The sequence below is a fragment of the Ochotona princeps genome, chromosome 6 (genome assembly GCF_030435755.1).
Source record: "Ochotona princeps isolate mOchPri1 chromosome 6, mOchPri1.hap1, whole genome shotgun sequence".
NCBI lineage: Eukaryota > Metazoa > Chordata > Mammalia > Lagomorpha > Ochotonidae > Ochotona > Ochotona princeps.
This window is the reverse complement of record NC_080837.1, coordinates 40,917,855-40,936,807: the sequence shown is the minus strand read 5'-3', so window position 1 is coordinate 40,936,807 and position 18,953 is coordinate 40,917,855. Positions and strand designations below refer to the sequence as shown.

Here is an 18,953-nt window from a genome sequence, read left to right as displayed (position 1 = left end):
TGACTTTAGATATAACTGGACAAGCTGATACCCTCCCACATATGCCAGTTGAAGGACTGCAAAACTGTAGAATGTTCTTGAGCTTATCTTGCTCAACTCTAAGATGTTTCTATTTGTTTATTCTAAACTTAAAATATAAGCACTCCGTATCTCCTTATGCCACTCTTACAGTACTAAGTCTTGAACCATTTTCTGAAATGTGTGCTAAGTGCACACAAAACGAAGACATGTCAAGTAGTTGAAATATTTCAAAACTATGCACTTACATGCTGAATGACATTAATCTTAAGAGGCCTGACCGTTTGTTGAATTTATTTAATGTTAACTATTCTCAAACTGAGGTGAAGTCTGATCCCATGTCTCAAAGGATTCCTCTTAAATTTATACCCTTTCCTTTGTGTCCTTAATTATAAATTAGCATTTCATCCTCTTGAGAGCTCTGTTTTTCATACTGCAAACCCTTCCAATGGCAATCACCATCTGAAAGCATTGTAGTTCAAGAATAGTCCAAGTTGATGTTAGTCTTATTAAGGGCAAATGCAGACAGGAACTGGTTTATAATCTTGAGTAAGATGAAGGAAATTCTTCCACACAGCAACTGTTAGTCCATTTTAGTAAAACCGGTGTTTGTTCCATAAATATGCCAAAGGGGCATTTTAAGTTTGGATTCTGGATGATTGATCTGTTTGGTATATCATGAAAATAGACAAAAAGCATGAGGGTTGCTTCCCTGTAGAAACAGTGGTGGTAAATTGCTGTTTGTGTCCCCATATGGGCCTTGCTAATCTGATTGTAGCTGTAACAACTATATGGACTGGACTTCCAGTCTCTTGATCTCCAGCATCTTTCTAGGAAATCTAAACTAGCAACTTGCACTGTGGCCTCGAGCAGAGACTTTGGCAAGGGCTTGGGAGTGTGCCAACCTTGACTGACGTTTTGAGCTGTTGCCATTCAGGAGTATAGCTAGTAGTTCTAGCATAAGCCTGAAAAGTAGGGAAAGATGAATCTGTGTCTAATCACCGGATGCCAGAAAGATTGCAATGGCTAATTGAAATGAAGTCCCAGGACCATTTGTCAGTTTTCTGGTTTTGAATCCTTTAGAATCGTAAATTCTATAATCCCTTAGAATATATTTTAGGGGGCTTTACTTTTTGAAAGTTACTCTGAGCACTGGTTTGATCCTCAAATGTCCACCACAGCCACCACAGCTGGGCCAGGTCAGGCAAAAGTCAGAAGGCCAAAACTCCAGTCTCCAGATGCCAGGGGCTTTGTTCAAGCCATCAACTGGCTGCCTCCTAGGATGGATTAGCAGGGGGCTGGATTGCAAATGGCAAAGGCAGCTCTGATTAGAGCATATATCTGGACTCAGAAAAATGATTAAAAAACAAAGTGACTAGATTTGGGGCATAATACCAGGATTTTTTTCATTACCTCTTATTGTTGAGTGACTGAATTGAACCAGTTGTCACAAATAGTCATATTTATCTTCCTGTTTCCTTCAACAAACGTTTCCTTAAAGTAATAATGGATTTGTTTTTGCAATGGCCCTTTTTTGTAATGGTTGATGGGTGGGGTTTTGTCTGTGGTATTAAATTTTACTGGTCTGACAAGGACTTCAGCTAAACCAACAGCTGCACCAAAAAAAGGCCTTTGTAAGTATGAGGCACTCAGATTACTTTAAATATCATCTTGCATTGGCCTTAGGCTGGCCTGTTGGTTGAAGCCCTAAAAATAAACACCTATTAATCAGCTAATGGCAACATGGGTGGACCCGGCGTGAGTACAAGAACCTCCGTCTAACCTCATTGAGTAGCTTGTCTTATGTCACCAGGATGAGGTGGTTTGCAGCCCGGAATGCCTCTAAAAGGAAAGACCATCACAGGCTTTAACTAAATGTTGAAAATAACCTCCACAACTCCTCTCCACACTTAGCGGATTGCTTTTAACTTGGTGAAATCAAGCCGCAGCCCCAGCCGCAGGGACTGTGTGAGGCCATTTTAGACAGCCACACAGTTCATAAAATAAAACTCTGCAGTTCAGGTAAAGTCTCTACGTTTCATTCTCGTGTCTTTGAATCAAAAAACCATCAGAAGGGAACTCAACTCCTGGAAGTCCTTATCTTCATAAAATTCAACTAATAATTCCTGTTGAGTTAAATAAAGTCACTGTGTAACTCACTAAGGAAATTGTTAGTTGTTCACCTCATGCCCGCAGACCCCTCAAAAGAATTCAAACTGGAAGAACCCCGTGGAGCCGTGCTGGTACTGTTTACATGCACATACTTTGTCCCAGTGACTTGAGGAAGTTGAGCCCTCAGCATAGTTCACTACTTTGGACTGCCAGCCGTTTTTTTCCCTGTTTGCCTGTATGGACTTGGGAAGCCTTCATGGAGTAGACGCGGGATGGGGGTAAATCTTGTTTTAATGTATACTTCTCTTTAATGTGTTTACCCACAAATAAGTGAGCTGTGCTAGGTACTCTGGCTGTGCACAGAGTAAATATTTAACTTCCAGATCCCATTGCTGAAATATGGCCTACGATATTTGAGTTTCAAGATAAAGGATTATCCTCCCCCATCCCCAGCAGTGGACTACCGTGCATTCCACCTGTGCTTGAGGGTGATGGGCTTCTCACTTGGGGAACAACTATTGGGTCCTCAAAGTGCTTAGTCTCGTAAGGTGGCCTCCTTTGCCCCATTCACACTGTACTCTCCAGCTGTGTTCTGCATGTGCACAAGGTTTTTCAAACCACTGAAGAATCGCCTTCCACCTGAACTGTGAGCTTGTTCCTCTTGTCCATTCATCTACTCTGATGAACCTTGGCTTCTGGACTTACTCAGATTGCCTCACCTCTGCTTATACTTCCCTTACCTGCTGTCTCCCTCACTGCTTATGGTTCTTCCTGTTACCTTTGCTTCATGAGTCTAGCAACCTTCACCAGAGGCCATTAAAGAGGAGATAGCCTTGCACACTTTTGGAGTGTTGTGCTAGGAGGTGGCGCTGGGTTCATCCTGGCTGTCATGTAATTCTGTCTCTTGACCTGAGTGGCTCAGTTTCCTGTTAAGTCAGAATACTGCTTTTTCAAGACTAGCTGTGTTACTAGTGGAAATGCTTTGAGACCTATGAAGCCTTCTGCAAAGCACCAGCTTCCAGGCTATTAAAGCAAATCCTCTTTTGAATCTAACCCTGCAGTTTGTCCTCACTCTAGTCTTCAACTGTGTAAGCTTTTTCCATCTTTCCTGTGATTTGTCTGAAGTGGCTTCACTAACCTCAAGGGCTGGTTTACACTGGTGCTGCCCACTGGGCTTCCTTAAGCCCCAATCAGATCCCCACATTTTGCCATGAAGACCAGCCTTAGTGTCCCCCAAATCCTGTTTTTGTAAAGTGCCATCCCAAACAGCTGCTATCATGTTTCCTCAGTCGCCCGTTTCCATTTCCAAATCTTAAAATGCTTTGCTGTTTACCATGATAAATCCTAAAATAAAAAACATGCAATCATTAAGTATAGTCACAAGTACATTTAAACTAATGTAACAGAACTCTAGAATTTTTGCATCATGCAAAAGAGAATCTGTATCCTGTATTTAGTCACCTCCTCCCCAGCCCTTACTAGCAAATAGTTTTCTACTTTGTTTCTGCTTTACCTTCACAGGACCAGTAGACCTATAACTCGCTTTCTACTCAGCATATCTTGTATTAAGAGTCAAACAAGTAGCACCTCAGGATTTTCCTTTGGCTGAATTCTTGGTGTGTACTATATCAGTTCATGCATTGATGGGCATTTTGACTGCTTTATCTACCCTCCCCCAAGATAGCTAAACCATGTATAACAAATGAACTGCTAAGCCCAGAAACACTCCTCAATATGCTCTGGATCCAACAGGAAATGTGCCTCTAGTGTAACGAGAACTTAAGACATTGCCCTGACATTGTTATGTGCAATCGTTTGCTGTAAAAATGTGCACAGTGGTGTTGTATCAGTAAAAGCAACTAAACATTTAAATCTCACAAGATTTTCTGAGTCATGTTTTTGAAGTAGTCTAATGAAGCTCGACTTGTCAAAACACAAATGACTGAGAAATCCTGCACTGAATCAACAAAGCATCCTAGTCTACTTGTGAACTTAGGAAATTTTCTGACTTTAGTTTACTCAATTCCTGTGTCTCTGATCTTCATTTCAAATCTTCATCCTCAAGCATCTCTTTACTGGCCCAGTGTCCCTTTCCAAATGTGTTCATTTCTAGATCTGGACATCTCTCTGATGCCCAGTGCAGAGCAGGGCCAAAATGAACATGTGCAAATAAGTTTTACAAAAGTTCATTACCAAATCCATCTTAAATATCTGTTTTATAGATAGAAACCCATGGGACTCATCCAATGTCGCAGGGTAGTGCCCAGTTTTATTGAAACTAGACATGCAGAGCCCACACCTTGATGAAGACGAGGAGGAATTTGGATGTGTTATATTAAGTTCGTGAGTAACTCTTGAAGTCCGAGCACAGCTAAGCCACTTTCAGGCTTTAACTACTAAAGATCTGTGTTTTTGTTTTTAATTGAAAGTCAGTTACTGAGAAGAGGGAGAGACCGATCTTCTATCCACAGGTTGACTCCCTAAATAGGGGTGCTGGGCTATTCCAAAAGTCAGAAGCTGCTTCCACGTCTCCCATATGGGTGCATGGGCCCAAAGTCTAATCCTCCACTGCTTTCCCAGGCCATTAGTTTACACTGAAATGTCTTGGGCTATTTGTATGTAGAAGGATACCAAATAGAAAATTCCAAAAATTACTCTTAAAGCCCAACAGATTACATTTTCTCAAGTTGGTATTTGGCACAGCTGAACCTTGCCCAGGACATTAATGTCCTTTCCACTCTGAGTCTGTCACCTCAATGCCCTGCTGGTGGACACTTACTGAAACTGAACCACTGTACCTCCAACAGAATTTCCTCCTTCACTCTAACTTCCCTGTCTTATTTTATTCTGAAAGTCTGGCATTAATTAATCCGTGTCCTTAAATTTAGTTACATCTTTACAAAGTTTAATAAACTACAAATCTGACCTTTTGAAGTTCACATTTGCATCTTTGAGCTCAATTCTCTGTTTTGCTGTTTTACTACATGTGACTCTTGGGGAAAAGGCAGAGTATAAATACAATGTCTTATAGAAACCATAAGATTCTCACTTTGTTAAAGGGTCACTATAAAAAGATGGGTCATTTTGCAGAGTCCTCTATATTACAGAAAAATAGAGCTAGGAAGAGCACAAGCTTTCACTCTGGAATAGGTATTTGTGGCTCAACTAAAAGCAACCCCTTGGCTTAACAGTTCACTTTAATTTATCTCTTGGCTCATCTTAAATACCTTCAGGTATTTTGGAAAAACCAAGCCAATGAAACTGCTTGAGATATGGCCAAGAATAGTAGTACTTCATTTTGATTGATGGTTTTACAATTTTACGTGGATAACAGCTACTGTAAACAAAAATCTACCTAAACTTTTTGTACTTAAAGGAAGCCAAAGCCACCTAATGTGACAAGCAGTTGGCTACCAAGTGCTTGTCTTACAGCCAATTCCTGTAGTTCCTACACACCCTCAAGGCTGCTACCCCAACCCATGCACCCACAGCCCCTGCCCCCCACTGGCCTCCACGCTGCCATCAGTTGTGTTGCACACAAATGCTGGTATTCTTGGTTTCTACCAGGCTTTAATCCACAACATCATCTTTCACATGCCATTATAGAAGATATAGATTACTAATATTAACTCCAGCAACTTCAAAGTTAGCTATTCAGAAACCTACAACTAGGATTTTCCAAAAGGAAGAAAAGACATTTAAAGACAGGGATCTTTGTAGTGGTTTAGTCCCTAGATGGCCACAGTGACCAGGATTAGACCAGGCCAAAGCCATGGAGCTTCACTTAGGTCTCCTATGTGGAGAGTAGGGGCCCAAGCCTTTGGCCATCTTGTACTTCCCCACCATGGTAACAGGGAGCCGGATTGGAACTTGAGCATCAGGGACACAAACTGACACCCATATGAGGTGTCAGCATTGCAGGCAATGGCTTCACCTGATGTGTCACAACACTGGACTTGGGGCATACTTTTTAAGTCTTCTTGCTTTTAAGAATGACTTTCCCTCTTCATGAATTAGAGGGCTATCAACAAGAGATTTTTGTCCCAAATGCATAATAGCACTCATAGCTCCTCTTGGAGCAAGGTCATTCATGCAATTGCATGTTCACTCAACATTTATTGGGCAACTTCTGTGTGTCATTAAAACAAACTGCTTCCCTGAAGCTTATACTATGGTGGTGGTTGTTTAAAACTCGGACCAGATCTCCGTATCTTCTGCTTTCTGGGACCTGTCTTAATTGTGTCCCCCTGCCTGACCTTTTTTTCCCTAATGACCAGACATTTACAGATCATAACTTTATTTTGTCCTTTCCCACATTGGTCTTATGAATGTGAAACTTGGAATGTTTTCATTTTGGGAGGCTGGTTTGGTTAACCAGAGATTTTTCTTTATGAAATATTTATTGTAAACAAGAATGTTAAATACTCACTTAGAACAAGTTGGGATCTGACATACCTGAAGCATTGTGTCACATGAAAGATTTATAGGGCAAACATGTATCGGCCTTAATCCTTTAGTTATTTGACAGTGCCAAGGATGAAAATTCCAATACTTTTTTATTCTAAACACTTTCATACATCCAGAATGTATAAATCTTTTTGTCCCTGGAGATAAACGTCTGGGTGAACTCTAGGTTACCCTGCAGTCTTTGGAGAGCTGAGCCAACAAGAAAAACTTTTACTCTCAGTACCGCATGAGAAACATTTGGGGTAACTGATGTTTATGTAATATTTCTTAATGCTGCTACTTTCTAAAATCTCATGAAATTTATAAATTTCAGAAACAACCTCAATTTGTCTGAGTCCATAGTAAAATGTCTGGCAAACAGCAGCCTGGACTACAGCACTGTCAACATAGGCTTTGCCAATTTGATTATCCATTATGGTTGTCATATCAATTATAAATTCTCTGACATCAAACATTAAATCAGCTGAAATGATGGGTTTGCCTTGGCATGTTTCCCTGGGGAAATAACTGAGATAACATGTAATAATTCATACAACCAATTTTGTAAGCCACCCCCAACTTTTGGAGAAAGGCTTGGGTATAAATTCAAGGTAGATAGATGTATGATTTGCACCCAAGGTCTACATTAAGGTATTTCTCACTGTTCAGTACTGTGATGTTTTCAGAGTAACCTGACCCTGGGTACTTGGGCACTGTTAGGGTCTCTGTTCATTTCCCTGCCATTTGCTAATTCTCTCCCCCTCCTACGTGAGGATCTGTGCTATCCATTCTGCATCCTCGTTATCAAATCATAGCTATGGTTGCACTCAAGCTCATCAGTGATACCATGAGACAACCAGATTGCTCAGGATGCTTCTAAATTCACCATCCCTGTGCCTATCAAGATCCTAAGTCTTGCCCTTCATTCCCCAACTTGCCTCCACCAATGGGAGTTTCACTGAGAAAACAGTCAACGAATAAATTCAATGTAGTTAACTTGCCTGTGGGTCTGGTATAATAACCTCGTAGCTGAATCCTCGCCTTGCATGCACCGGGATCCCATATGGGCACCAGCTCATATCTATCCCAGCTGCTCCACTTCACACCCAGCTCCCTGCTTTTGTGGCCTGGGAAAGCAGAGGATAGCCCAAGGCCTTGGGGCCCTGCACCCACATGGGAGACCCAAAAGAAGCTCCTGACTCCTGGCTTTGGATCGACTCAGCTCCAGCCATTGTGGCCACTTAGGGAGTGAATCAGTGGACAGAAGATCTTTCTATAACTCCTTCTCTGTATATCTGCCTTTCCAATAAATCTTTAAAAACTTGCCTTCTGTAGAATACTATGGCATTGCTCTATTTCAGTGAATTCTTTGGCTCTTTATTCAATACTGTTTTACAGTTAAAATAGAATAATTTGTTTTCCTATATTTGACTTGTGGTTTATGTGGATGGGTGTGTGTACAGATTATTTGAATCTACTCATTGATTGGAAATAGTGACAGAAGGAGAGTTTCGGAGCGTTTCCACCTGTTAACTCACTCCCCCAAATGGCCACCACAACAAAATCTGGGGCAGGCTGAAGGTAAGATCTGGGAATGCCATTCTGGCTTCCCACATGCATGGCAGAGGTTCAAGTATTTGAACCACTTTCCACTGCTTTTCTTGACTCATTAGCAAGAAGCTGGATCAGAAGCGGAACAGCTAGGATTTAAACTTGCACCCTAATATAGGCTGCTATAGTCACACATGGTGACTTAACTGCCTGTGCCATAACACCCCTTTGTATGGATTAGTGCAAATATGGAGAAGGGCAATACACATTAGCCGTCAACATTTCAAGAGAACAGACAAAAAGCAGATTGGACAAAATAGCATTTGCCTTTTTTTTTTTTTTTTTTTTTGCCTAAGACTTGCAAGGTAGAAAGACCAGAAGTACTCATAGCATTTCAGTAATACTACATGTGGAAAAAAAAAAGTTAAGCACTTTTCCAGGTTATTTAGTGTAGACACGAAAATGTCGGCTTATGTAGACCCGAAGGAGAAAATCAGCTCACTTTGGTTGCACATTTATATACATCTTAAATTTCAATATCTTCTGAGTAGCATAAAGGCTTGAAGTTGATATTTTGAAAACTAAAGAACTTTGTTTAAAAATGACATTTTTAATAACAGGTCATGCAGTGAGTAAAAACAAATACTCCTAGAAAGTTATTCATTTCCATTTGCAATTATGAACCTGTCGATCCAAAACATTTCTTAAAAATCAAGTTGTCATATTAGTTCTATATGCTGTTTCTTTAAAGGAGTATTTACACTGCATATTAAGTTGACCAGAGTGCCAGAACCTTCGTGATGTTACATGACATGAGCACTTTATTGCACGCATTTACGCATAGGCATTACACACATACTTTGCATATAAACATGTGCAAGCATATTTCACTTGGACTGAATAGTTATTTACAGCTCACTCTGTAGATACATACAACAATGATTAACAAATGCTTAACAAATATGTAACCAATCTACAACACGTAGATTAAAACTAAATAAACAGTGTAAGAGTTTATTTTAAAACAATTACAAGCTGTTTTATAGTTCAGGACCAAAGAATATAAAAATGCACTCCTCATAAAAACCACATGCAAGTCTTTTTGATGGTGAAAAAGCTGACTCCCTACAGCCACATGTCTGCTCCTATCCTTAAAAGCTCACACAAAGCTCGCACATCTTGGAGAAAGAATATGTGCATGCACATGTAGGTGCACATCTGCATGTATACCCCAGTCTACATCTGTCAAGATATTTGTGCCCACATCTACATCAGGTCTGTGCGTTTACACAGACCTGATTCTCTAACTCTTCCAGAAAGGGCCTTTGCCATTTACCTGAAAGCTGAACTGATTTTGGTACAGTCAGGTTTGCTTTCATTCAGTGAAGATCCTTGTGAAAAGAAACTTGACTGAAAGCTGTCATCAGTCCACTTGTCACCCTTCAATTGAAAATTGCTCCACTGGTTTGCCCCCAGATTTATACAGTGGGACCTGGTGCACTGACGTCCCCCCTTTCTATATTTATCTAGCTCGTTTCATTGGGAAGGAAAAAACTTGGATCACTTCACGAGTGACCCTTTATGAAGAGACTAATTGCTTAACTATTTAAGGGTCCTAACTATTCACTCCTCAGTATCCTTACTGTTTTTCCAAAAGAGATAGAAGAACATACTCGTGTTTAAGAATGCAAGCCTAACAATGTCCTCGTGGCTGAAAATTGGTAAGGCAAGTTAATAGCAGAAGCGTAAGTCTCATCTCCATGAGAGGGTTTGAGGAGCAAAAATGGACCTGAGGGGTTCACTGTGTCAGTCCTGTTGATCAACTCGGCCTTGTCTGCAAAGACAAACCACCCTCATGCACTGTTTTCTTCCTGTCCTTTCATCACTTAGTCCAGCTGCTTATCTCTGAGCAATGCTGGTGCTCTGAGTATACCCCTCTTCCCTCGTGTACCTTCTGCCCCAAAACTTCTGAACCCCTTCATGGCAGGAGACCCTCTTCTCTGAACTTAATGTCATTCTCATTCCCTAGGTTCCTTCCATCTGGTTGTCAGGGGCTTTAAATGTGTTCCCTCCAACTATAGTCATTTTAACTCCTACAATCATTTTCATTGCTTTTGCCTGAATTACAGGCTTTTTTGCCATACACGTGCAAACTGAGACGTTGAAATGAGTATTTTGAGAAATGTTTTGGTGGGAAACTGACTTCATACTTCACAGAATAGGTGGATCCCAACTCGTGTACTATACTTTGAGTCGTATTGCTTCTGACCCCCTTCTTTATCTTGTGGTATCGTAATACTGTAAATGCTTGCAAATTGCTGTGTAACCAGTTATTAGAATCCTACAGTAGTAACAAGCACAAGTCCTAGCATCAGAACTGCTTGCATTCAGTGTGGTCCTCTTTGTGCCCTAATCTATTCATGAACCAAAGAGATTGCTACTTCTACCCCATGAGGGGAGTACAAAGTCACCTGTGCCTGTGTGTCTGGGAACACCATTATATAATCGGTATTCAGTAAATATTGATCTGTGTTGGTCATAGGAATTGCTAGTTCATGAGTTATCTAGTCAGCATATTTAGAGACACAATGGTTGGTCACGGGTCCCATGAAATGTCTGACACCTAATAAGCTAAATTGTACTAGGGAAAATCAACCAGGCAATTGGTTATTAGAATTAATTTCAGAAACTACAATGTTTTGATCAGAAATCTCAGTTCCTTTTCAAAGAGGTCTCTAGGAAAACTAGCAATAGAAAGGAAATGATTTCCCTTGTCCTTCAGTAAAGTACTATCAAAGCAATCCCTGGATCAGAGGACGGTCCTGTAGTTCAAACATGGCAGGCAAGTTCTTCCTGGTTTCTGTCCACAGTTAAGGGTCTTCTATTTTTCTTACAGAAAGCTTTGGCTAAATGACACAACTCTTATCATATTCTCACAAGCATTCGCAATCTGGATCCTCAGGGATTATCTGAGGATAGCTAGATTTTTCTAGAAAACTAAGAATTTACTCACAGCATTTTTAAAACATTCTTGGTGACAGTGCTTTAAAAAATACATTACAGCTTTCGCTGTTTCTAAAAAACTGAACAAAATGTAACCAGCATCTGTTTTTCCTGGATAGTCTTAACACCTGCTCCCGGAGACCGTCTGTTTGCTTCACCATCAAACCGCCATGGACTATCACAGTTGGGTTGTGGGTTGTTTTCCTACTGTGTCCTCCCTGGTTATTAGAAACCATTCACCTCCACTGGTAAAGTGTTATGCCCACATCCTGCCTCCTGCCTTTTACCCCTTCTGCATCTTTAGAAACCTGAAGTTTAATATGAAAACAGAACTGAGAGTACAGAAGGATGTATATAAGAAATGTGAGGGGCTAGGATGCTCTCTGTATATTAAGTGCAGTTTTGTAGCAAATCTCCATCAAGGGATATCTAAGTTACTTAATCCTGTCCTTCCATAGCCCTTTCTGGGTTCAGTTATGACTAGAAAAGCCAGTCTGCCCAGTAGCATTCTCCATCCTGCATATGTGAGAAGTGGGTTTCGACTTCTGAACTTGAGATTGTAGTGCATATTTGTGCTCATCATGCTGTAACAACTGTCTCTGACTTAAAATAGCAAACATTCATTTCAGTCTTGAGTTAGGAATATGGGCACTACTTAGCTGGATCAGCTGCTTCAGGGCTCTACCAGTATGTACTGACAATCTGATCTCACGTGAAGGCTAAACGAAAAAACTGCTTCCAACCTTGCCCGGTGGTTCAGTAGACTTCCTCACAGACTGTTGGACTGAAGGCTAAAGTTGCTCATTAGCTGTTGACCACAGTGCACCCTTAGTTCCTTTTCACAAGGGTCTCTCCCACATCGTGGCTTGCTTCGTGAAAGCACTTGCAACAAACAAGAGCAACAGAAAGCATAGCTGCACAAAGGACAGTCCTTAGGTACCTGATTACCGGTGCCATCCAAACACTTGCCAACTTCTGTTAAAAAGATATCCATTCTGTTATGCACCATCCATAGGCCCAGCCCACACTCGAGGGGTGGGGACTGCACAAGGACATGAGTGCTAAGAGGCAGGTAACTTTGAATCCATCTTAGTCTATCACAGTACCTCTTTGACTCACTTGCAGCTTGGAACTCCAGCACCACCATTGCTGCAAGTCCTTTTGTCACTACTGCTGTTGCCCGATTTCACCTGTGACACCCTTCTCTTGCAGTGGCGACACAACTGTGACTGATCAGTGGATCTGATGCAGTTCTTTCTACTCAGTTTTTACTGTGAGGATGAACCACATGTGCCGGGACAGAGTAGCTAAAAATTGAGTAGTTTCTTCGCCTCTTCAATGCCCATATCATGACATCTCCTTTGTGCATACTGTTTACCTGCACATGACACATCCAGCAATAGAAAAAAATAGAATTTTTAAAATGGCATCCCCCACATAAAGCAAGCCTTGCCAAATTTGAAGCTCTTAAAAATGAAAACAATTCTTTCTGCCGCCTCATGATTGCAGCTGTGCTTTTAGATTCCATCTACTTGGGAAATACATAATGCCCAAAAGCTATGCTAATCCTGTATCTTATCTACTGGAGAATTGCATGAGTCTGTATATATTCTGTCAGAGGCCAGTGCTTGATGTGTAGAACAGTTTCTTGCAGTGTCTTCACAACACTTCCCCAACTGTTTGCCCCCAGGTTGAAAACCTCTGGGACAGGGCCCAGGGCAGGGATCCAAAACTCCAGGACCAGATGCTCAATGCAAATGAGCAAAATAGGCAGACCATACAAAATGTCCTGTTTGCTTCATGAACCATGAAATCCTCCACAGTTATTTTTGCTTTTTTTTAAGGATTTATTTTTTATTGTAAAGTCTGATACAGAGAGGAGGAGAGATGAGAGGAAGATCTTCCATCCAATGATTCACTCCCCAAGTGACTGCAAGGGCCAAAGCTGTGCCAATCCAAAGCCAGGAGCCACTAGCTGCTTCCAGGTCTCCCACATGGGTGCAGGAACCCAAGGCTTTGGGCCATCCTTGACTGCTTTCCCAGGATACAAGCAGGAAGCTGGATTGAAAGTGGAGCTGCCGAGATTTGAACCAGCACCCATGTGGGATCCTGGCACATTCAAGGCGAGAACTTTGTCATTATGCTACCGTTATGCGATGTAAATGCTAAGTAGGGAGATACAGGCATCTACAATAAAAAATCCACAATGTCTCAGCACTTAGGAGTAATAGATTGGAAGATACAGCAGACAACCCTGAGAATATGAACCTAGCTTCAGTTGCTTGTTGACAGGTCAACAAATTTTTCAAAGAAACCAATCCTGCAGAATTTGGTTTAAATAATCTCCCAATATGTAAGTTTTTGAGGAACTGCATACCTGGCCTTATTTTAAAAGATGTCTCGAGATGCTCACTCCATGTTTTCAAGAAACTCATTCTAGAAAGTCTTATTGAATCCTAACTGATTTCTGGCTACTTTCAGATATTGCCCTAGATCTGCACTTGGGAGGTGACACCATGATTCGTGTTCCTCTTTCCAAGAAACTGTTAAAATGTCTGCCATCCTGCAATTTATCTCCCTAAACATTCATTTCTAGACCAGACATTTTTGTGCCAAACATTTCTGAAACCACCTGAGATTCTCTGGTCAGTACTACACTGGAGATAAACCTCTAAAAATATAACATCCAATGACTCAAACTCTAGGTAGGGCCTAACCAGTGCCTAGTCTTGCTGAATCACCCTGTGCAGTAAGCTGATCATTACATCGCTGTGGTCATTGACTTACACAGCTGGTTCCTCTACTTCATGGGTGTGAAATTTCAGCAAACATACCAGTGACTGTACTCTATGTTCATTTATGCATTAGGTACAATCATCATGCCCACCTTATAGGACTGGCGTGACACTTGAATGATACAAGTAGTATTAGAAATTGTGTCTCAGTGCTATTACGGTGTTGTCCTGATTACATTTATAACCACTATGACCTAAAGATGCCATTGGCGTGATCATTCCTGGTCAGCACATTGCCATGTCATGCTGAGTCCAGTCAGCACCCCTCTCTGTACTGTCACTTATCTGGTAACAGATCTGTTCTCCATCCTGTACTTGTGGGTATCTGTCATGCGGTAGGCATGGAGAACATGCATGCAAATGCAGTATGCTCTTTGCTGCCAGCTAAATCCTAGTATAATGAAGGGACTAGTGCTGAAATGGGAATAATCCCTAAGAGATGACAAAGGAACCCTGACTTTCGTTCCACAGCTTCTTTCTGAATAGCCTAAAATGGAAGGTAACCAGAGAAACACATTTTGAATGCGTTTATGGTTGTCGTTCATGAAAAATCATGTTTGTGCTTACAAGTTTTGTCATGGCTCTTGACTTTCACCTCCCATCTTTTTTCCCCAGAGATGTTGTTTTCTTCTCAATGATAACTTCATTTGGAAGAAAGATTTCTTGCTCAGAAGTCACTCACATTCTAGTCCATTTTCCCAGAAGTCTCTAAAATCTGTTGAAGGATCCTTTGATCTTACTATTTTGAGTGTAAATTTATAGTCAACCTTGAAAAATGATTACAGAACTGGATCAAATGCTGATGTAGATTCATTGCTGAGGGTCCCTGGGTTTGTGAGGAGGTATGCAATCCCCACAACAGAACAGTCCTGTGCTATGCACCTTCTCCAGGAACTGTTTTCTTTTAAAGATTTTTTTTTTTTTAATTAGAAAGGCAGACTCAAAAAGAGGAGAGACAAAGATCTTCCATCCACGTATTCACTCCAAGTGGCCACAGTGGCCAGAGCTGAGCAGATCCAAAGCCAGGAGCCTCTTCAGATCTCACCTGTGGGTTCGGGGTCCCAAGGCTTTGGGCCATCCTCGACTGCTTTCCCAGGCCACAAGCATGGAGTTGGATGGGAAGTGGAGCAGCTGGGACATGAACCGGCACCCATATGAGATCCCGATGGAAGCAAAGCAGGACTTTAGCCACTAGGCTACTGTGCTCAGCCCCAGGAACTGTTTTCTATCAAATACGATTGAGTCTCCATGACTCTCATTGTTTACAGAAATTTGTCTTTATGGTGATCTCATTCTTGCTGCGTGGTACCTCAGTGAATTAAAACAAGCATCCAAAAGGTGAAACTTCAGTACGTAAGATTGAACTTGCTGTACATCAACATCTTAATTTCTGTTTTTTCATAATTTCATAATTCTCAGAAGGAAGTGCTACAGTTTTTGGTTGACTTAATATTTCAAACTTCCAACCAAAAACATGCTTAGTGTCTTATGATCAATTCCTCGGTTAGCTGTCTGTTCAAACTCTTCATCAACAGATAAGTTGCTGAAAGATTAGCACACATGTTCGGTCATCTAGATTGCTGGGCTGCTTCAGAAAGCTAAGTACTGAAGAGTATTGGGGAACAAGGCAGATCTTTTTTTGGTAAGGTGCCATTTTTAAATTCATTAGAAAAGCAGATCTGATTTACAGAGAAAGATCTTCCGTCTGCTGGTTCACTCCCCAAGTTGCTGCAATGGCCAGAGCTGAGCCAGTCTGAAGCCAGGCACTTCTTCCAAACTTTTACTTGGTTGCAGGTTCCCAAGGCTTCGGGGAATCCTCTACTGCTTTCCAAGGCCACAGCGGGAACTGGATGGGAAGTGGAACAGCCAGGACATGGACCAGTATCCAGATAGGATGCCAGCACTTAGAAAGTGAGGATTTAGCCATTGAGCCATCATGCCAACCACAAGGTAGATCTTAACTTGCCATTAAATTTCCAAACTTGACACCCTCTTTGTCACTGTGAAAGATATCTGCAAGTCTACTTAAAAATACTCAGGAGCACTATTTTAAAAGCCTTAAAAATAGATTTGCATAATTTTCTTTAAAAAAAAATACATTACATTTCTTTTAAACATTTGTTTTCATTCAGCTGAAATGCACAGAAATAATCAGGGAGAGATTCTTCCATACTTCACTTCCCAAATGCCTGTTACCAAGGAACCCAAACTCCATCAGTATCTTCCAATGGGGGACGGAGGTCCAGGTACTTGCACCATGCATCTGGTTTGTCAAGATGCATTAGCAGGAAGTCAGATTGGAAATGGAAGAGCTGGTACTCCAAACGCCATCGTGATATGAGATACAGGTGCCCCAAGCAGTAACTTAACGTATTGTACCACAATCTCCAACTGCTACTCTTTAAACAGACACTTATCACATTTTGTGTCATGTGAGATGCTACCTAACCTAATGTAACTCCATATGAAACAGACTGTCGTAGACAGGAGCGATCTTATGAATCATCCTAAAAATGGTCCTGGATTGTGTGACTCCATTTGGAAATCCTGGTTGTGAGCCACTATGTGAAATGTTCAGATTCACAGGCTTGCAAATTCTCCTTGAGATACACGTTTCATCTGGTGCCTCACAAATGAAACCAGTCCATTTGCTGGGGCACTGAGGTGTCCCCAGCCTGACTTCTCTGCCTGGAAAATGCCATTTTTGTAAAGAGCTGTCATGCTCCATGTCTTACAGCTTGATTTAGCTGTTCAGGAAAAGTGCAGGCTGCTCTTGCTCTCTGTGCTAGTGATACGTGTTTTTTATTAAATCTTTAAAATACTGGGCTTGTTTTTTATGATCCCATATATTCTTTTGTTCTTCTCTGTGACTCATTAGATTACTTTCTCTCTCCCTTTAGAAAAGCACTAACTTTTTTTTTTTTTACAAAGAAATGTCTCCAGAACAGCTACATAATAAACTGAAGAAATGTATTGCACTTAACATTAGGTCTGTCAAGACTGACTTTGGAACGCCTTGCCAATGGGCAGGTTTGAGACTTCTTAGATGTGGTCCACGGAGCAGCACATCTTGTGCTTAGAATTCTAAGATCGTGTGCTGTCCATCGCAGATCCCTTTGGAAAATTAAGCACCAAATGGTGTATGTTCCAGTTACAAAAACTGTTCATTGTGCAAAGTTACCAGGAAAACCTTGGTAAATGAATAGAAGTTCATGTCAGATACAAGGTTAATGTGTGTACTTTACTGGGGCTCAACATGCCCCATGCACAGGAATCCTAGTTCTAAAAGAAAAATCTTCCTTGGAGATGCAAGTGGGAAAACCCTGCAGTCCACTCAACTCCAGTAGATCTCGGTGGACTTCTAGGTCTAACAGCCTACCTAGATCTCACATCTCATGGTTCTCTCTCTGCATGAAGATTTAAAAACTGGCTGTAACGTGGCTACGCTACTCATGTGAATCCTGAAACTAGTGCATGACATCGAAGTGAACTTGTTCCTGCACATACAGTATCTCACAGCCCATCCTGTACTGTTAGTTTTGGCAACTGTACTATAGCATGTAATAAATCATGGAAGGAAAAAAGCTTTTTGGCCTAGGATAGTTCAGCCTGCTGTAATGTTAAAATACAGAGAGCAGTTCTGTTTTTAGACATCCTTTTACTAACCCAACATTCATAATTTATGATTTCACTGTAAAATTCCTGCAACACTACACCAAAAGTAGTACTGCCCTTTAATTAAGTGCTCTCCATAGGAAAAACATGAAACTGATGTGCAAAACATCTCTCCGTACACAGTGATTAATAGACCGGGTTCGTAAAGATATAATCACTAAAGGTCCCAACTTCCTGATGGATGAAGTAGTCTTTTGGGCTACTTCCTGAGTCTGCGAGGTGGAGATCAGTCACTCCTAACGGAAGAAAATTCAAAGGCACAACTTGAGAAATATCTAGATCTGCAGCCTACGTCCATCTCTTTGTGACACATGCACTTCTGTGACTTTTATTCCGAGTCTCCATAAGAACCTATGACCAAATGTCAGTCACTATCCACCTGAGACTTCAAAGCAGAGGTGGTGAGTGGGGAAGAAGGTCCCTGCTGCTGTACCTGTGTCACATTTTAACTGGATGATAGGAAGTACATCTGGCCCTATTAATGCACGACTAAAACATTACGGTCAGAGGAGAACTTCAAGCTTGTCTAGTTTTTAAAAACTGTTTCATTGGTTGCCCAGTTTGTTTTAAAGTGGTATCTGCTAAACATGAAGCTAAAATCCCCAGCCAGCTAACCCCTGGGCTGGCCCTATTTCTACTTGGATTTTTCTCACTGACAAGTAGCAAATACCAGAAAATTCCAGATCCAGAATGCTTCAGGTTCATTAAAAGAAACTCCTCATCCAAGGTGTCAATACTTGCACTTAATGGACTCCTGAGTACAGATTAAGCTAGCTGTCAGTCACAACGGTAACACCAAAAAGGAAACCTTAGAACACCAAGCCATTCATCCTCTATCCATGCCTTCAAAATGATTCGTCATATGTTGCCACTCGTGTGACTGTTGTTTCCTGGGTTTTCTTGCAGATTTGGACCAGGCTTGGTCATCTATTGGTATGGATTTATCCAGGAACTGGACTGCAACCGGGAGAGGGGTATCCTGCTCAAAGCCTGTTTCCCCACAGACATTGTCACCTTAGGCCACAGCATCGCTTGACATTCAAGATCCTAGAAGAGAAGCTGGAAGGAAGAGGCGAATCCGGAAGCAATTTGGCTTTCCTGCAGAATAAACTCCTGGCAACATCTGCCCTGAACTTCAGCTGAACTCTTGCTGCCCGTGGTCACAACACTACCTCTTTAGACAAACATATCAAGAGTTTCTGTTTTCCTTCATCTCTTGCTGATGTGAACAGCCAAGAACTACAGACACAACCCACTCATTATCAGCATTTCTGTCTCTGAAACAGTTTATAGATAGTCATAATCTTCCTTCCTTCCGGATGGTTCCTCCTCGTATGCTGCACAAAAGGAAAA

At 41.4% G+C, this 18,953-nt stretch overlaps 1 protein-coding gene across 1 annotated transcript in view; it reads left to right on the top strand.

Annotated features, from left to right (window-relative positions):
• CDIN1 (CDAN1 interacting nuclease 1) overlaps window positions 1–18,738 on the top strand; it is a 204,722-nt gene extending 185,984 nt beyond the window's left edge. Inside the window, exon 11 of the mRNA XM_004578193.4 lies at window positions 18,507–18,738. Within this exon, the coding sequence (XP_004578250.2) occupies window positions 18,507–18,636 (130 nt within the window). The 3' untranslated portion in view covers window positions 18,637–18,738. The remainder of the gene's footprint in view (window positions 1–18,506) is intronic.
• The last annotated feature ends 215 nt before the right edge of the window (window positions 18,739–18,953 follow it).